The sequence below is a fragment of the Capsicum annuum genome, chromosome 9, assembly GCF_002878395.1.
Source record: "Capsicum annuum cultivar UCD-10X-F1 chromosome 9, UCD10Xv1.1, whole genome shotgun sequence".
Taxonomy (NCBI): Eukaryota; Viridiplantae; Streptophyta; class Magnoliopsida; order Solanales; family Solanaceae; genus Capsicum; species Capsicum annuum.
Window position 1 is genome coordinate 184,140,256 of NC_061119.1, and position 19,699 is coordinate 184,159,954.

The window sequence follows — 19,699 nt, forward strand, 5'->3', positions numbered from 1 at the left end:
TGTGGGTGGCAGCTCAGGGGGATAAGCTTAGCATGGGCCGATCCCAATCTTTATATGTAGGTGGTAGCTCAGGGGCGTAATCCTAGCATGGGCCGATCCTAATTTATCTATTTACCACTGATCAGCTAGTCATTTGCATTATATGTGGCTTACAAAGATTATGAAGTAAGAAAGGTAAAAATGAAGAAAGGAGCATAATGTATGTAGTCCCACAAGTATATATCAAGGTGGTCTACTAGTACTACTTATACACTTGTATTTGATTTCTACTGAGCACTCGTATCGTGTGTTATTACCTTCAGCCTTACATATTCAGTACATATTTTTGTACTGACGTCCCTTACGGGGGACCTACATTTTAATACTGCAGGCACAGGTACTTCAGCTCATACACCTTACTAGTAGGAGCACAGGATTTTCAGTGACTATTGGTGAGCTCCAGGTTCATTCAGGGCTTTCCGAGTCTATTCCATATATTTTGATATTATGCAGTGAGTCAAGAGTAAGGCGGGGGTTTGTCCCGACTCTAACTAAGTCTATGTATCTTTTAGAGACTTTGTAGACTAATGTAAAGTTATGGTAGTATTTGTCTTTAGACCCCACAAGAGCTTGCAAATTGTAGCTTTATTCCAATACTTCACATCTATAACATTCATCCCTCCTACAATTTTACGTTGACAAATAGTTTCCCAAGCAACTAAAGCTTTATTAGAGAAATTATTAGTTCCTGTCTAAAGGAATGTTCTGCACACTATGGTAACCACATTTGTGATCTTCTTAGGTAGCAGAAAGATCTGTGCCCCAATAGGAGTTGAGGCATGACAAATTGTCTCCCAGTACTCTATGTTGTGTAGTATTTGTCTCTCCTCAACAATGAGTTCCTGGTTGAATGAGGCACTCTTCAATCCTTTCTGTACTTGGTTCAGTCTGGTCTTGTAGTCATCTACTATTTTATCCACAACACTCATTTCCTTTTGCAACCCTTTGGCTTGACCAGCTATATTGGATAGTTTTCTCCATATACTATACATCTTGTAGCCTGGCACTTGTTGTTGCCATATTGATCTTGTCAGGGCTTTAAAATCTTCCTGCTGCATTACTACATTCAACAACCTAAAAGGTCTTCTTACCTGCATCACTATGAGGTTAGTATTAAGAACTATAGATGTGTGGTCAGAGCACCCAAAGTCTTTATACTCAGCCTCTACATGGTTGTAATGCATGAACCATAAGTGATTACCTAATGCCTAGTCAATATGACTATAAATTCTTGCCTGATGATCTCTCTTATTACGCCAAGTGTATCTATGACCCTTACTAAGCAAAGGTCCCATCCCAACATCATCCGCACATTGCTGAAAGTCTACCAGTTCCTGTGGAGTAATCGGTTCACCATTTATCCTATCATCATGAGATAAAATAGCATTAAAGTCACCCAGCACCACCCAGGGATTTTCGCATGCTGCTCTTATGTGTCTCAAGTGATCCTATAAAGTTCTTCTTGCACCAGGTGTGTTGAAATCATATACAAATATCATCCAACATGTGAAAGTGGAGTTCTTATCTGTGTAGAATAACATGAAAAAATTGGAACTTTCACCTTCACTGTAGAAACAATTGGAAGAAAAGGAGAAACAACTTGGAATTTCCACGTCAATTGCCCCTTAAAAAGTGGTGGAGCTTTAGCAGCAGTAAAATGGTGCTTACTAAGGTAGAGTGAAAAGATCAAAATACCCTAAAAGTAATATGAATGGACAATAACCGCACATGTTAAAATCAACTCATGTTAGCTCTTTTCTATAATAGTTAGAAATAAACACCTTCTGATTCATCATTATATTACACAAGGAATGATGTTCTTAAAAAAAGACTCAATAATGAAAATCCAAATGATTGCATTGTCCCTTTCTATCTAAATTAGTCCCTCCTTAATGGTTCTGGCACACCAAAAGAGAACCACAAACTCTTTTAGTACAATTCTTGTACTAGTACTATTCTTTTGATATTCCTAACTTTCAAGAAACATGGAAGAAGAAGAAGTGATCCTTTTAGATTACTGGCCTAGTCCTTTTGGATCAACAGCAAGAATAGCCCTTGCTGAAAAGGGAACCAACTACATCCACAAGTTAGAAGACTTGTCCAGTAAAAGTCCTTTGCTTTTGGAAATGAACCCGGTTCATGCGAAAGTGCCTGTTCTTGTTCATAAAGGTAAACCTATTTGTGAATCGGATATCATTATTCAGTATATTGATGAGGTTTGGAAAAATAATTTTTCCTTATTGCCTTCTGATCCGTACCAGAGAGCTAAAGCTAGGTTCTTGGTTGACTTCATCAATAAGAAGGTAAGGATCTATTTCATTATTTGTGTGATTTAACTTTACTACGTTGGGATTATTTGGTTCAAAATCAGGTTACCTAACATAAGTGACAATTCATAATTTTTGCTAACGCATTCAAAAAATAAAAATATTGTGCTCTAAATTTGAAATGTGGTACCTCAAGGCGAATACTGAATCCCTCAAAATCTTATATTTAAAACGTTAACAATCTATCTATCTATATATATATAAATAAAGATATAATGTAATCTTTTGTCCCTTTGCTACTCTCTATAGAGTATTAGAACTGCTGATTTACTTATTTTAGATTCACGGTTTTCTATCAATGAAACGGATTGTCTAACATGTTTTAACAAAGCTAAAACAGTAAGTAAATGAGACGATGATTTTCATGTGAAAATATCCAACTCAAAAAAGTGTAAATAATCACGACTTGTACCTCTACAGGATTTTATCCCAAACTTTACTAAACAACTTTGAGCCTCAGCAAACAGCAAATTACAACACTTATGTAATCTAACAATTATAAACTCTAATTCCTACTTCTACAAAACACACAAAACTCTCAAGGTATGTGTTCCCAAGTCTTCGAGTTCCTAACTTGAAGACAATGATCCTTTACATAAACATTACAACTCAAAAACCAAACTTAATACATAGAAACTAAGACATCTTACTTTCTAAATAGTATCATCTGGTCCAACTATGTGTTTCTTTAAGCTGTGACACTGTCAAGTCAATTTGTCAATTGCCTTTTTCTGTTTAAGTGCATAAGTGACTGTGCAAGTCACTCCTTTTATTTTAACACAACTCTCCAAAGAGTCCTTCATCATCAGATGTGTTTTCTGTCTCAAGTGGAACTCCCTACTCTTAGTGTTAGATGTGTCTTCTATCTCAAGTGGAACTCCCTACTCGTAGTGTTTGCTGTGAAGTAGAAGTCCTTCCAGAAGTAGATCTCCTTGTTGAAATAGAACTCGTTATTCGACTAAATTTTTTTTTATCTTCGAGTATTGTAATCAAACTCAATCTCTTGATCTACACACGTGATAATCAAGTAGAAGTTATCTACTTTATTATTTTATCTACTTTTTTTTAATTTAGCACTCTTGTCTTCATATATCAATGAACTTGCACTCTTGATTCTACCGCATCAGTGAAACAACTTTAACAATATATTTCATTCATTTTGTCATTCATTAAAACTTCAAGACTCAACACTCTGGATCTAGTCCTGCCTAAGATTACAACGATGATTATAATTATGATAAATGATTTCACCTTTTATGGGAGATAGACAATCTCATTTATTATGATATAAAATTTATCCTGACTTTAGCTAGTACTCTTAAACCAAATATAGGACAGATTTAATTCTAAATTAATCCCTTCAATCAAAAGATCCTTGACTGTACAATTTTTTTTATGCGAGCAACAACAAATAAATAAACAACAGAGTATGTGTTGTGAGTTTATAAGTACGGTTTGAGGAAGGTGATATATACAACTGAATCTGTTTTTTATAAACCCCAAATCAAGTAAAACATATAAATTTTTCTAATGAGATCAATATATTTAATTGGATAAAATTGGGAAATTAGGACTGGTTTGGTTGGGCAACAAGTTATCTTGGGATAACTTATCCTGGGATAACTTATTCCGGAACTGTTGTTCCACCCTATATGTTAGAGAAAAATAACACTATAATTTCAGGATAACTTAGGGTAAACTAATCTCGTGATAAGTTATCTCATTATTTATCTCAACCAAACATGGGCCGAACTCATTCTATAATTAATTTTAGAATTAGTTATCCCTTATCCCTCATAGTAAATGAGCCCCTATGGTATTTCCTAGACTGCTTATTGGCATATCATTCTGCAGTTAGAAAAGGACATTTTTGGACCTTAAAAAAATGTTAAGGAGATATTTGAACTATTTATGATAGGTTAATGATATTTTTGATCCTTTTCTGATTACACAATTACTCCATATAAAATCCATCTCTGTTTCGAGGCATAACAACCATCGCTTTATTGCACATCACATAACAATCTCTATATTATTATTCATCATATGAATAACTCTATAAGCATTGAGTTAGGTACATGAATCAAGTGTAAAGATATGGATGGGGGCAAATGAAGAGCAAGAAAAAGGTAAGGAAGAACTTATAGAATGGTCCAAGATTTTGGAAGAAGAGCTGGGAGACAAACTTTATTTTGGGGGAGATGTATTTGGATTTGTAGATATTACCCTTGTTCCTTTCTACAATTGGTTTATTGTCTTCAAGACCATTGCAAATTTCTACATAATTGAAACAGAATGCCCCAAGCTAGTGATGTGGGGAGGAAGGTGCTTGAATAGACACTCTGTATCTAAGTCTCTTCCTACTAAAGATCAAGTTTATCAAGCTTATTTGGAGTTCAAGAAAGGGTGGACACATGGTCAGTAAACACATAGACGGATTCAAAATTTTAATTTCCTGAATGCAGGGTTCAAATTTTAATGACCAAACACATCATCTTGTTTGAGTTATACGTTTATTTATGATACTAGATCCGCCTCTTATGGGGACCATACTGCGTGAGTAATTCTAATGGTTTAAGATTTTCATTTAAGTTGATTGTTCGAGTCATGTAAAGACTAAGTAAGAATATTACCTTGATAAAGGGCGTATCTATATGAAGGAACACCAGTTTACGTGTATATATTTTAAAGACTACTTAAGTGTGCTTCCATACTCAAAAAGTTCTAATCCGACGATTATTGTTATCTTTTTTTTTTTTTGGTAGTGAACTTGGGATTCAAATATCAACGTTTGTGGTTGTGTGTGCTGGCGTATTGAAGTTTCTGTTCTCCTTTTGTCACTGCAAAATTTTGTACAATTGAATCAAAATACTATACTAAAATTAACAGTAGTGAAGGATGTCACATGTGATCAACTGATCTCAATTTGATTCGAATATAAGTGTATTAGTTAAAATCACTAAATATACTAATTTGAACCTATAATTCTGGAAGTATAATGAATTCATAGTAAGAACCATAAGCTTCATGAGCACTTGGACATGAAATCTAAATTTATCATTTCATAATAGTGTACCTATTTGTTTTTTAAAATTCTGGATCTACCTACACAGTTGATCCTCTTGGATGAAATAGGACAAATAGAGTAGAACCATTAAAATTATATCTAATCCTTTCTTTTTTGCTAGTTTGACACTTTATATGCCTTTTGGAACATGAAATGAAAAAAAATATATGAAATGCAGTACCATCGAGATATAATATATTCATCACTCTACAATATTCTTGCGCATACAATACGGACTTTTGAACCGAATTATTTTTTTTTTTTGTTTTTTTTTTTAAAAGTAGTAAATTCACTAGTGAGCTGTTTAGGTTAGTTTTATTATTTTATTAAAAGCAAAAAGTGAACCTCAAAGTGTAACAACCCCAAAGTCGTGCACGTCCGTAGTAGCTTTTCTAGGCGTTTAGGGTCATTACTAGTGGGATAGCCCGAGCGCTGTCCGAACCCAACAATAGTAATTCACAAGGGGTAAAAATAAGGATAAATTCCAAGGAAAAAAGTCAGTTTTTGTTTTTTGGTATTTTACGATTAGAATTACATTAGGACTAATCAGAGAGAACGAAGCGTGTATTATATAATAATAATTACATGGTGCTGTAGAAACATTTTGGGGAATTGCATGCGGTGGTTGAAAAATCTATGATGCTGCAACAGTCTTCTTGGAGGATGATGAAAATCAGACATATTCACAAGCCAATAGATCACAAAATGACGGATCTTGATCTCACCATCACCTATTTCAACATCCCAATTTACATGAGCTGGATCACCGACATACTAAAATAGAAAGATAATTATATACTCACCCTTTACGCAAATAAGCTTTTGACATTGGAAGATCCAACTCAATGATCTTGTTCTCATCAACAACAGTTTCTGCTCACATGAAAACATAACTACAGTTACTACCCACCTTAGAACTACTAATTAGTATAGACATAAAATAAGGTTACTATTAACAGTATACAGTGAAATATGATGATGTATGTAAAACACATCCAAGTAGGATTCAGGAAAATATCAGACTTTGATGCATATATATACATAATTGGGCATATAGAGATGTCTTTCCAGGATGTGATACCAATGAACCTCATTCAAACTTAATAGAACATTCTAAAACAAGCAGAAATACCACACAAAAAAGTGTCCACAATCCCAGCTTATTCTGTTACTAAAAGAGGCAATCACGGTTGCCTTTGTGAATCCTCATATTCGTTCTGATAGTCCATCTCATTCGAGATTATAAAATTCAGAAGATTCTCTTAAATCTTAAACTAATCAATTAACAAAAGTACCACAGGAAAAAAGTTTCCATGGCCATAGATTCTTCTATTACCAAAATAGTGGCAATAAGGGTTGGCTTTGTGAATCCCCCCTATTCATTCTTTATTTTTTTTGATAACCGTGGTGTCGGTAGTTTATTTCTCAAACAACATCCACATTAATGTAGAGCTATATATGTAGTTCTACTACCTTTCTTGATCGAATGTGTTTAAGAGTAGAATCAAGCTGGTGCTCCAGATTCTGAAGTTCTTTCAGATTTAACGAATTTAATTCTTCTCCTGCATAATGCCTGCAAACATCAAAATTGAACCACCAACAAAATTTTCAGGCAATATTCTGCAAAACCTCAAGTCTGGCCTTAAGTTTGGCATATTCCAGATTTTAGCTTTCCTGCACCAAATTAATTTTACTACATCGTCCTCAGAAATGAAAACAACAGTGAAGCGAACATAGCAACTAATAATGAAACACTAACAACAACAAATTAGTGCAATAACCGAAACACCTCTACAATCAATCAATCAAAGAGATAAAATTGTGAGCAACTCTTAATCAAAGCAATAAAACTAAAGAAAACTAACTGAGCAGATGACTTCTGTTGGTTCAAAGATACTGACTTCGCATAAAGATGAAGTGCTGGGTTTGGTATCGGTATACAACAACAACAACATACCCTGTGTATTCCCAGATGTGGAGTCTAGGGAGGGTAGACTTGTAGAGCATACTTACACCTTACCCCTACCTCGTGTAGATAGAGAGGACATGTCTTTACAGTGACCAAATATAGAGAAGATTTCCCAGGAAAGTACCAATTTTTCTGTAAGTTTTTGGAAGAAAGATTCGTCCCCTGCTAGAACCAATCAATCAAAGAGATAAAACAGAAAGTAACACTTAACCAAAGCAACAAAACAAAGGCATACTAATTGAGCACATCTCTTCTTTTGGGTATACAAATGTCAAAGATAGTGTCATTTAGATATACACACATTAGAAAAAAAAGATCCAGTATATACAATTCATGTACATCGCAAACTTGTGAGAAATCAAGCAGAAACAATGGCTATCTGAAAAATATAGTGCGTGAACTTGAACATAATCTGCACCAAGACATCTTCTACCAAAGAAACATCATCTTTCTCGACAACATAGTAGGACAGAAGGTTCTTTAAGTCTAAGCTGGCTCCGTAGCACAAAGTTGATTTTAAGTTATGCCTAACGAAGGAAGTAACATAAGTCCGAAAAGTCATGTAGATTATAGAGAAAAACATAAACATTGTAGGAACTTTGGCACAACACTCTAACGCTTAGTAAAAAAATGTAATAAGTTTCATATTATCCCTAAAAGAATGTGAAACAACATAAGATTAAGAAAAATAAAACATCAACTTCCAAGGGGTCCAACTTGAAAGATAGAAGAAATAAAAGATATCACTTTAGGCTAACGCTATTGATGTTTACACGTGCAGTTGGCGGAATTTGTCTCCTATACAACCTATTCAAGCGAAAAGTCACAAATAATTTGTTCAAGAAAATTCTCACAATCACAATAAGTTCTTGACTTTCGTAGATAATTTCTTTTGATGGTTAGGCTTCTATACCTTCATATGAGGTAATGGTATGGATTGCGTACACTTTCCCCTCTTGAGACCCCACTTTGTAGGACTTAACCGGATATGTTGTTGTTGTTGTGGTAAGGCTTCTATAAGATTGTTTTCCTCTAACCAACGCATAAAGGAAACATCTGGAGATGGTGGGAGCTGGTAATATAATAAAAAATTATACTTTAGGTTTTGTGACAATTAAGATAATCTGCTGCTATAATGGAAAAAGGGAGCCACATTTAAAAACTTCTTGAAAAAATATATAATAAGCATGAAAAGACATAAGATAGAGGATTGATGCATTGACCTTTCTTTTATCAACTATTACGAACAGCCATGAATCCCCCATGATACCTAGTATATACATGTCCATGGTGTATTACAAAACATTCTCCTCATTAAGCGTATGTAATAGAATAGAGTGAAAAAGTCCGCTCGAAATCAAAGGGGTACTAACTAACAGTTGATTACCCTCCGAACATAGCAGCAGAACAACACCAACTAATATCACTTAGAAGAACTAATGTAGGAACATCTCATCCCAAGTAACTGCTGGGTATGATGCCAAGTCAAACAACAACTATGTTCCGATCAAAGTAAAAAGTATTGATATTCTCGGAAACAAGTTACATTAGAACAGCCAGGTTGCAATTAAGTTTCAAAAAATGTTTCTACAAATTTGGAAAAGTTCTATGAGTAATAGCTTGTATATATTAGTAAACACATTTTGTATGGCATGATTTTTCTCTATCAAGTCGACCAGTTAAACAGCTTTACCTGGCAATAAGGAATATTCTTTGTAGCAGCCCCAGTTGGATCACCCTCTCTGCTGCAAATATCTCATGTGCTCTTATCCTTTCAACTATTTTAAGTGCATTTTTTATGGGAATCAAATTATTTGCACCTGCAGCATACAGGTAACAGAAATATAAGAGATAATAATGCAATCATATTGACACACTGAGCAGTGAGATATAGGCATTTAACGTGTCACGACCCGAACTAGGGCCTGGCCATGACGGACATCCCGAACCATAAAGGCCCGGGCTCCTACTCTATCTGGTAATCATGCACAACATTCACATAATAAAAGGAGATGCGAAAATATAATCTGATACGGAAACATGGTCATACTCTGGATTTAGTTTAACAATAAGGAATGAAATCCGAACTCAACTAAACAACATCTGGAACAAAGCCCCCAGTAGACCAAAACAACGGAATAACATAATCTGAAATAACAGACCTTCTGGAACAAAGACGGCTCACCACTGCACAGATCACTTCTCTCTGGGATACTCTACTGATTAGTCGGACCCTTAGACTGAGCCTCCAAACCTGGGAGGTAGGGGGTCAATAAAGATGTACTGGTACGCAGAGCAAATTCAAAATAATAATTTATATTCAACATATATGAGAGCAATTTAAAAACAGTTCATAAACATATCATAGAGTAAGAAATCTCATGGGTATTTCTGAAAGACTCTGAAAGAAAATCATCTGAACTCTGAGACATTCTTTATTTTACTTCTGTGCTAGGTGGTATACCCTACAACTCTGAAACTCCACGGCCATATGGAATACGCCATTGACTCGGCGGGGAAGCCTCCAACCCAAGTGTGCCGCAAGGGTTGGAGTCTCTGACTCTGCTACGCCACACGACCATCGCCAACGTAAAAATACATGTAATAAATCTCTGTTTCAAAACGTAAATCTGGGACCACCATATCGATAAATCATTTCAAGAAACTCTTTCTTAAAGCTCATGTAAACATATGCAAGAAACTCTTTTTTTCACCATTTCAAATACACAAGGTGGTCATGTCAAAGATATCAATCATATGCAATTCTTTCTTTTTGAAGACAGACGAAATCATAATAAGAAACTACCTCTCATTATCATCAAAATCATGTTAAATACTTAAACATTGAAAAGATCCCTTTAAAACATCAAACAAGTATCTTAAATCATTCCCAACAAGTTCATCAACTTTAAATATTCAAAGAGAGAAATTTCAATAATAATGCTCTCTATCAGGTCTTCAACATCATACATATTCATATAGGTTTAAATCAATTTAAGGGGGAAAGGCCTAAAGACCAAAACAATAATATCATCAACACACCCAAGATGCGAAATTTAAATCATAAGTTCCAAAATCCCTTTAAAATTCATGCTTGATAATCTTTAAATCATGTTCTAGTGTTGAGGAGCCCATGTAGTTTTTTTGAATAAATCCCACGTACCTTTATTTAGGAAATTAAAGGATGATTTTTGATGCCCACGGCTTGGGGATTCCAAATCTTCAATCAATTTCTAAAACCCATGGTTGGATCTTGAGTTGTTTGGATTTTATTATTTGAAACCCTAAGGAGTGTTCTTGATGGTTTCTAATGAAAATATTAATAATGAGGTCATTTGGTATTAAAATCTCGTCTTTAAGCTGATAAGGGGTTGAAAAATACCCAATATATCCTCAATGAGACAGAATAAAAATATAACTGAGTGTCTAATTTTATGGACCACCGCGACGCGTTACGATCACGGTGGCTCACTGGAAATTGATGAATGGAATTTTTAAGGTCACCGCACTGGTTGGGACCTGGAACTTCAACGCGACGCGCCACAATCACGCTATGTTACTAGAATTTGACAATTGCTAAATAGGCCCACTCCGCAATGCGCCAAGCACCAAAATGATGGTGTTTTACGATTAGGACTTAAATTAGCCATAACTTCTTACCTGGGTATCGGATTTGGGTGAATCTTATATCGACGGAAAGCTCATTCAATTTCCCACATGATAAAACGTTAAAATTATATATGGTTTAAACTTTACTCACTTTAGAAGCCAAAAATAAGACTAAGTCTCTTTGACACTATTATAGTCATTTAACTCTAAGAGCATATTACCACGAGCTAACGCATGGATGATTTTGTGGGGTGTTACCTAACGTCTATAAAAACAAATACATTCTTGTTGATTTAGAGCAGATAAAAATGTTGGAGTAGTAACCTATTCGAGTGGTAACCTATTCACTTTCGATGAGAGATACTTGAGAGGAAAAGTTTTGAACATGTTCACTGCACACATTTCATATACTGCACCAATCAAGCATAGTTACTACTACTATTGGTCATCGATCAAGTTCCTTTCTGTAAAGCTATTTTGGAGACTCAGGGAGGATAATCATGAGTCCAAACTGAATAATTGCTGGAAGTCCAGCAATGCCAAGCATCCAACACCACGCTTCCTTCACCTGAAAACAAGTTAGACACGATTAACTACGGTTCTTAGATAGACTAAGTAGACCAAAAAACATGCATAAGGAAGAACACTACCAGTCGTAAAACCTAAACAAAAAATATACATGCATGGTGTCCTGTGACTTTATGGAAACAAAGAGTTCTATATTGGAATGTGCTTCTTAAGTATTATTTACAAAGCAATAGAACACTACTTTGCTCAATCCACACCAATTATTTCCTGTGTTTCTCAAGTCCTATCTCTTCTATTTAATTCTCTTTGATCAAAATGTTTCAAGGTTAATTGTTATTTGCAATTAAGAACCGCCCGGAATTAAAAGGCATTAATAAATAAAAAACTTAAGAAAAGGAAATACATAAAGGCTTCACGAGATGTCGGATACCTATTGTTGTTTTTCAATATTTTCGGGTACAAGAATTTGTAATTTGACACAATAACTTCAACACTAGTTCAAGTTTAAAACAAGAACACTATGAAGTACAACAACACCCTCAATACAAGATCAAAGTGATCTTTCTAAGAAGTGTGTTTTATTTTTGTAGAAATTAAGATGAAACAGAAATGTAAAGCCAAGTCCCCTGACTTCACGGAGTGTCCTTAAGGAATAATTCCCCTCATTGTACCTGAGGTTTTAGAATCTTCCTTCCAGGATAAAATGGCTTTCAATCCAACTATAGTGGTACCTCAAATAATTGGATTCGTCGAACTCACTCAACGATTTGATTGATCACAAGGAATGTTTTGAATACAAGAAAAGTTTGTATTTCAAAAAATTTTTCATCCCAAAACCTGTGAATAAATGCAGGTTTATATAGCTATCAAGTGCCCCTTCCGAAAGATGGCAATGGTTCATCCAAAAAGGTGTATCCTTCGGAAGAGTCTTGTCTATTCATTCGAAACATTGTGTCTTTTTCTAAACAGACATAACTATCTGAACAGTTACTCCTTTTCCAAAACAATATGTCTTTTCATAAAAGGTTGTGTCCCTTTATTTTTTATTCACACCAATTGAACCCAACAATCCCCTACATGAATGGGGAATGACTATTCTTTGTAAAACTTTATGGACAAATATATGATCATCAAGCAAAGACTGATTGCATCTGGATAAGTGGGTTTTCCTTTGAACTTTCCATAGTGAACATGCATCGGATGCACTCGGTCAATCGGTAGATTTGATATCTTTGAACCGTCGAGCTTTAATGTACATCTAGACAACACATGTCACACAATCAGCCTCTTACCATTTATTGTTCTCGCAGTTTTGTTCTTTTCAACCATGAACACGTCCTGGTTTTATGAGAGCTTAGAGAATAGACTTTTACTAATATTCTCCTTGAAGCAGCTTCCACTTCGCCCTTACATAAGTGATTTATAAATGCTCAATCCTATAGATTTAAACTATTTGGTCAAATCTGACAAATTTAGATAATCATTAAAAGACTTTTCACCTTAAGTCTTATCCTTGTTTCTTAAACATTATCTACATTATGAGAATGGGTTGGTATTTTGACAATGTTGTCAGACACAACTTTGTTTGATCTCCTTAAACCTAGCGCTTGGGATCTCCAGTCTGCTAGGTAGAGTTACCGCTTTGCTGACTTGTCCTAGGCGTTAAAACCATTCTCTTGGATGCTCTCTCAACTTTTTCTCTAGATAGACCTTTTGTAAGTGGATCTGACATATTATCCTTTGATTTTACATAGTCATCAGTGATAATTCCACTAGAGAGAAGTTCTCTAACCATATTATTTCTTCGTCTTATGTGACGAGATTTACCATTGTACATCATGATCCCCGCCCTACCTATCGCCGCTTGGCTATCACAGTGTAAATATATTGGTGCCACTGGTTTAGGCCAATAAGGAATATCTTCTAAGAAATTCCGGAGCCATTCTGCTTCTTCACTGGCTTTATCTAATGTGATAAATTTAGATTCCATTATAGAGTAAGCAATACAAGTCTGTTTGGATGATTTCCAAGAGACCGCTCCTCCACCAATAGTAAATACATATCCACTCGTGGATTTTACTTCGTTCGATCCGGTGATCCAATTTGCATCACTATGTCCTTCAAGTACCGCAGGATATTTATTATAATGCAAAGTATAGTCTTGAGTGTATTTAAGATACCCCAAAACTTTTTTCATTGCCATCCAATGAGTTTTATTAGGATTACTCGTGTACCGACTCAACTTAATAATAGCACATATTATGGCTGGTTGTGTACAGTTTATTAAATACATTAAATATCCCAATACACTTGCGTACTCCAATTGTGAGTCAATTTCACCTTCATTCTTTCAAAGTGCAAAGCTCACATCTAATGGAATCTTGGCAATACTAAATTCCATATACTTGAATTTGTCAAGTACCATTTCGATGCAATGAGACTGTGACAATGCCAACCCTTGTGGAGTTCTATGGATTCTTATCCCTAAGATCACATCTGCAACTCCAAGGTCTTTTATATCGAACTTGCTCTCGAGCATTTATTTCGTTGCATTTATGCCTGAAATGTCTCTATTGATGATCAACATATCATCCACATATAAACAAACAATGACTTGGTGATTTGGAGTGTCTTTAATATAAACACATTTATCACATTCGTTAATTTTGAATCCGTTTGCCAACATGGTTTGGTCAAACTTTGCATGCCATTGCTTAGGTTCTTGTTTTAGTCCATGAACTAACTTAACAAGTTTGTACACCTTATTTTCTTTTCCTTGAACCACAAAACCCTCAGGTTATTCCATGTAAATTTCTTCCTTTAATTCTCCATTTTGGAATATGGTTTTCACATCCATTTGATGGATTTCAAGACCATATACTGCCGCCAAGGAAATTAATATTCGAATCGACATTATCCTTGTTACTGGCGAGTATGTATCAATGTAATCAAGGCTTTCTTTTTGTTTGAAGCCTATTACTACAAGTCTTTCCTTATATTTGTCAATAGTACTATCCGCTTTCATTTTCCTTTTGAAGATCCATTTAGATCCTAAAGGTTTGTGTCCTGGAGGAAGATCAACCAATTTCCACGTATGGTTCCTTAAGATTGAATCAATCTTACTATCGACTGCCTCTTTCCAAAAGGATGAGTCCGAAGATGTCATCGCTTCCTTAAATGTTTGAGGCTCATTTTCTAAGAGAAATATTATAAAATCTGATCCAAACGAAGTTGACATTCTTTGATGTGTATTACGTCTTGGATTCTCATCATTATGTATATTCTCACTTGGTTCATCTCGAGGTCGTTTAGACCCTCCAATAGAATGTTCATGTCTAGTTTTATATGGATAAATGCTTTCAAAGAATTCAGCATTATCTAAATCAATTATTGTATTTTCATTAATATCTGGATGTTCGAATTTATAAATCATAAACTGACATGCTTTACTACTTTTAGTATATCCTATGAACACGCAGTCCACCGTCTAAGGTCCTATTTTAACCCTTTTTTGCATTGAAACTTAGGTCTTTGCTAGGCACCCCTATGATGTGTGAGCAGATGCTAACACATTTAAGGCTTTTAACTCTAAATAATTATGAAGTCTTAAGCAACTTTTGTTATTTTTGATTGTTTTTATTGTTTTAAAGCAGATGTAAGTGATTGAGGAGGGAACTAAAGAAAAGAAGAACAAAATTAGTTGAAATCTGGTGCAAATAAGATAAAGTGTAGCTGACGACATCTTTGAAGCGTTGTCAGACATGTGAAAGGCTATCATAATTGCCATCAATCTTATATAAAAGCTAAAGAATTGAAGGGAAGTGTGACGACATTTCTGAAGCGCCGTCAAAACTTTGACAAGGCGTCAAAATCGCCGTCAACTCGAAGCAAAACATGATAATTTCCAATGAGGATGTGACCACATTTCTCACATGCCATCACATATTTGACACGCTGTCAAATATTGTCGTCAGGAGAAGCAAAAAATGCTATTATACTGGAAGCTTTGACAATATTCCACAAAAGCCGTCAGGTGTCTGACAAGCCATTAAAAATGGCATCGTCTATTTTGAGAAAAAGTTGAAACTTGAGATTTGCTTCCTTAAATAGCCTTTTCTATTTAAGGGCATAGTTTTTAGGTTTTATTACATCCATAAACTTATAAAATGTGGTCTTTAATTCTCTTAGGTGGGGGACTTTGAACTTCATGTATTTGGTCACTTTTCTCTGTAGTTTTTGACTCTCTTAACTTAGAATTCAATTTTCATTCCTTTGATTTAGTTGTGGGAAATTATTATTGTAATTGAAGGAGAATCAACTTTGGATTTCATCTTTTGTAAGTTTAATCGCTTTAAATTATGAATTCAATCATTGTTATCTCTTTCTATCTTATGAGCAACTAAAACTCCTTTAACCTGGATTATGGGATCTAGAGTTAGGTCATGATACGGTGTTAAATACTCAAGGTTTAATAGGTGTTAGTATTTTTTGGTAATTTTGAGATTATAATTTATACTTGTTGGTTGCAAACAATAGGCGTACCTACTTTGGTTTGCTTGAGAAAGAAATCATAAATAGTAGGAAGTGAATTATCAATAGGGACTTGAAAAGGCTTCGTTTAATAATCAGCGTTGTAAAAAGGTTGATTAACCTGAGGTAAAATCTAGGCAATGAGTTGCGATTCCCTAAGTCCGAGAGGATTAGGAAATTAGACACTTAAATAGGTCGAGAGACATTTGAGAATATCATCGATATAGATAGCTTGTCATCCTAACTACAGTGAGAATCTTGAGTTAATTTTAGCATCTATCATGTACCGTAAGCCCTAGTAAACATAATCCTGGTTATCTCATAAAATCTTGGTTACAAACACTGAAAGTAAAGAGACCAACAATTACTTGTTAAACTCAAACCCCCATTTTACTTTCTTTTCGTGCCAGTTATTTGAATTTAACTTGTAGCTTTAGTTTCAAACTAATTCAATCGACACTTACATTATTCCCTGTGGATTCGACCCCGACTTCAAAGTTGGGTAAATATATTGAAGACGACCGCCTTGCACTAAATTAACGTGTAAATTGAGCGTTATCACCCCATACTTTGAAATATTTCAAGTTGGGTTTCCTTCTTTTCCATTTTTTATAAGGAATTGATTGTGTCTTACTATAGAGAACTCTATTAAGTATACGGTTGGCTGTAAGGATAGCCTTCCCCTACAAGTTTTGCGGTAAACCTGAACTTATAAGTAAGACATTCATCATTTCCTTCAAAGTATATTTTTTTCTTTCCGCAATTCTATTATATTTAGGTGAATACGGGGCCGTATTTTGATGAACAATTCCATCCTCTACACATATTTTGGCGAAGGGAGATTTATATTCCCCGCCCCTATCACTTCTTATAGTTTTGATCTTTTTCTCTAACTAATTTTCAACTTCAGTTTTGTATTTCCTAAACGCATCTATTGCTTCATCCTTACTATTTAGCAAGAAGACATAATAATATCTAGTGCAATTGTCAATAAAAGTTATGAAATACTTTTTCCCACCACTTGATGGTGTTGACTTCATATCACAAATGTCAGTGTGGATTAAGTCTAAGGGATTGGAATTTCTTTCAATAGACTTATACGGATGCTTAGCATACTTTGATTCCACACAAGTTTGACACTTTGATTTATTGCTCTCAAAGTTTGGCAAAACTTCTAAGTTAATCAGTTTTCATAGTGTTTTGTAATTAACATGGCCTAGTCGTTCATGCCACAAATTGGGAGACTCAAGAAAGTAAGAAGAATTTGAACTTTTATTGATTTCAACATTCATTACATTCATTTTGAATAGGCCCTCATTGAGGTAGCCTTTTCCTACATACACTTCTCCTTTAATAAGTACAATTTTTCCGAAAATAAATACATATTTGAATCCGTTCTTGTCTAGAAGTAAAATAGAAATCAAGTTCTTTCGTAACTCAGGAACATACAAGACCTTGTTAAGTGTCAACACTTTCCCAGAAGTCATCTTCAAGCACACTTTTTCTGTTCCTTTTACTTTTGCAGTAGCAGAGTTTGCCATGTAGATCTTTTCTTCTACTTGATCCAGAGCGAATGTCGAAAAGAACTCCTTGTTAGCACAAACATGGCAGGTGACACCAGAAGCCATCCACCATTCATGATGATTTCCCACCAAGTTGCATTCAAAAAGCATAGCACACATATCATCTATTTCTTTCTTAGACTCAGCCAGATTTGCTTGGTCTTTCTTCTTTCCTTTCCTTGGGGCACGACAATCCGTAGACTTATGGCCAATCTTTCCACAGTTGAAGAACTTTTCCTTGAATTTCTTCTTGGGTTGATTGCTTTCATTTCTAGTTTTCTTTCGCTTTTTAGAGTTGTTTTGGTCATCTTCTACAATGTTTGCTCCACTCATTGCAGAATTTCCTCTTGACCTTTTTCCGTAGCCTTATTATCTTATTTAATGCGTAGTCGTACAATCAGATCTATGACTGACATCTTCTTACATTTGAGTTTCAAATAGTTTTTGAAGTCTTTCCATATAGGTGGTAGCTTCTCTATTATTGCTGCTACTTGAAACGTTTCATTCACAATTAAACCTACAATAAAGTTCATGTGAATACTAAGAATATTTTTAAATTGTTTAACAACAGTATTTATCAAAATCATACCTTTCGCTAGGAGATCATGGATGATCACTTGCAGTTCCTGCACTTGGGAAACAATAGACTTTTTGTCTATCATTTTGTACTCCAGGAATCTTGTAACAAAGAACTTTTTAGTTCCGGCATCTTCATCTTGTAATTCCATTCTAGTGCTCCCCATAACTCTTTTGCAGTCTTGGTTCCGGTATACATATTGTAAAGTTCATCTTGGAGACCCCTCAAGATATAATTCCTGCAAAGAAAATCTGAGTGTTTCTAAGCCTCCACAATCACGAAGTGTTTTTCTTAGAGGTTCCCTCGGGCACCTCCGGAGCTTCCTCAACCGTAAACCTTCGAAGACACGAAGTTGTGAGGTAGAAGAATATTTTCTGCTGCCATCTCTTGAAGTCAATACCCGTGAACTTTCCAGGTTTCTCCGCCGGTGCCATAGCTTGCGGAGCATTAGTACGACTCATCATGGCAATACTAGTTGCCGCCATAGTTATTCTAGCATCATGCATTTGACTATCAGTCGTCATTTTCCTATCACCACAAGACAGTACCTTAGGTATATCGAAATACTTATTAAAAAATTGCAGCAACTTCAAACATTTCTTGTTTCTAGTTTAACGATGAAATTTTTATGACTTTCAATCATCAACCGAGTGATCTTTAACTTGTGATGAAGATTTTATTTTTTCAAATCACTAGTTAAGTTCAAATAGAGTAGAAAGCTAAAAGATTTAATATCCAGAAACCAAGCTATAAAGATTCAAAAAAAAACTTTAGTGAAAAGAAAATTTCACCAAACAAACAAAAAAAAATCTTTTTCTAAAAATTATTCCTTAAGATTGTAGTTTTTCAACGTTTTCGGGTACAAGAATCTGTAATTTGACACAATAACTTCAACACTAGTTCAAGTTTAAAACAAGAACACTATAAAGTACAAAAAAACCCTCAACACAAGATCAAAGTGATCTTTCTAAGAAGTGTGTTTTTAAGATGAAACAGAAATGTAAAGCCAAGTACCCCGACTTTTCGGAGTTTCCTTAAGGAATAATTCCCTTCACTGTACCCGAGGTTTTGGAATCTTTCTTCCAGGATAAAATGGCTTTCAATCCAACTATAGTGGTACCTCAAATAATTGGATTTGTCGAACTCACTCAACTATTTGATTGATCACAAGGAATGTTTTGAAGACAAGAAAAGTTTGTATTTCAGAAAATTTTTCATCCCAAAACCTGTGGATAAATGTAGGTTTATATAGCCATCAAGTGCCCCTTCCAAAAGATGGCAATGGTTCATCCAAAAAGGTGTATCCTTTGGAAGAGTCGTGTTTGTTCATTCGAAACATTGTGTCTTTTTCTGAATAGACACAATTATCTGAACAGTCACTCATTTTTCAAAACAATATGTCTTTTCATAAAAGGTTGTGTCCCTCCATTTTTAATTCACATCAATTGAACCCAACACCTATCACAAAAGAGGTTTACATTTCTCGCACTA

The 19,699-nt window shown here is 34.9% G+C and overlaps 1 protein-coding gene and 1 long non-coding RNA gene across 2 annotated transcripts; one reads left to right on the forward strand and one right to left on the reverse strand.

The window, feature by feature from the left end:
* Positions 1-1,292: 1,292 nt before the first annotated feature.
* Positions 1,293-5,045, forward strand: LOC107854742 (probable glutathione S-transferase parA). Its single transcript, XM_016699749.2, has 2 exons — positions 1,293-2,342; positions 4,441-5,045. Exons 1-2 carry the CDS (start codon positions 2,025-2,027, stop codon positions 4,789-4,791), a joined length of 669 nt encoding a protein of 222 aa, XP_016555235.1. The 5' UTR covers positions 1,293-2,024; the 3' UTR covers positions 4,792-5,045.
* Positions 5,046-5,909: 864 nt separating this feature from the next.
* On the reverse strand, positions 5,910-9,622 carry LOC107854746. Its single transcript, XR_001670093.2, has 5 exons — positions 9,565-9,622; positions 9,096-9,222; positions 6,907-7,006; positions 6,237-6,306; positions 5,910-6,164 (listed from the first exon to the last, which is right to left on the reverse strand). It is a non-coding gene; the product is annotated as an uncharacterized LOC107854746 (long non-coding RNA).
* Between the last annotated feature and the right edge of the window lie 10,077 nt (positions 9,623-19,699).

Coding starts and splice junctions, on each gene's coding strand:
- LOC107854742 (XM_016699749.2), top strand. CDS start 2,025: ATGGAAGAAGAAGAAGTGATCCTTTTAGATTACTGGCCTAGTCCTTTT. Junction 2,343..4,440: donor TTGACTTCATCAATAAGAAG/GTAAGGATCTAT, acceptor GCATTGAGTTAG/GTACATGAATCAAGTGTAAA.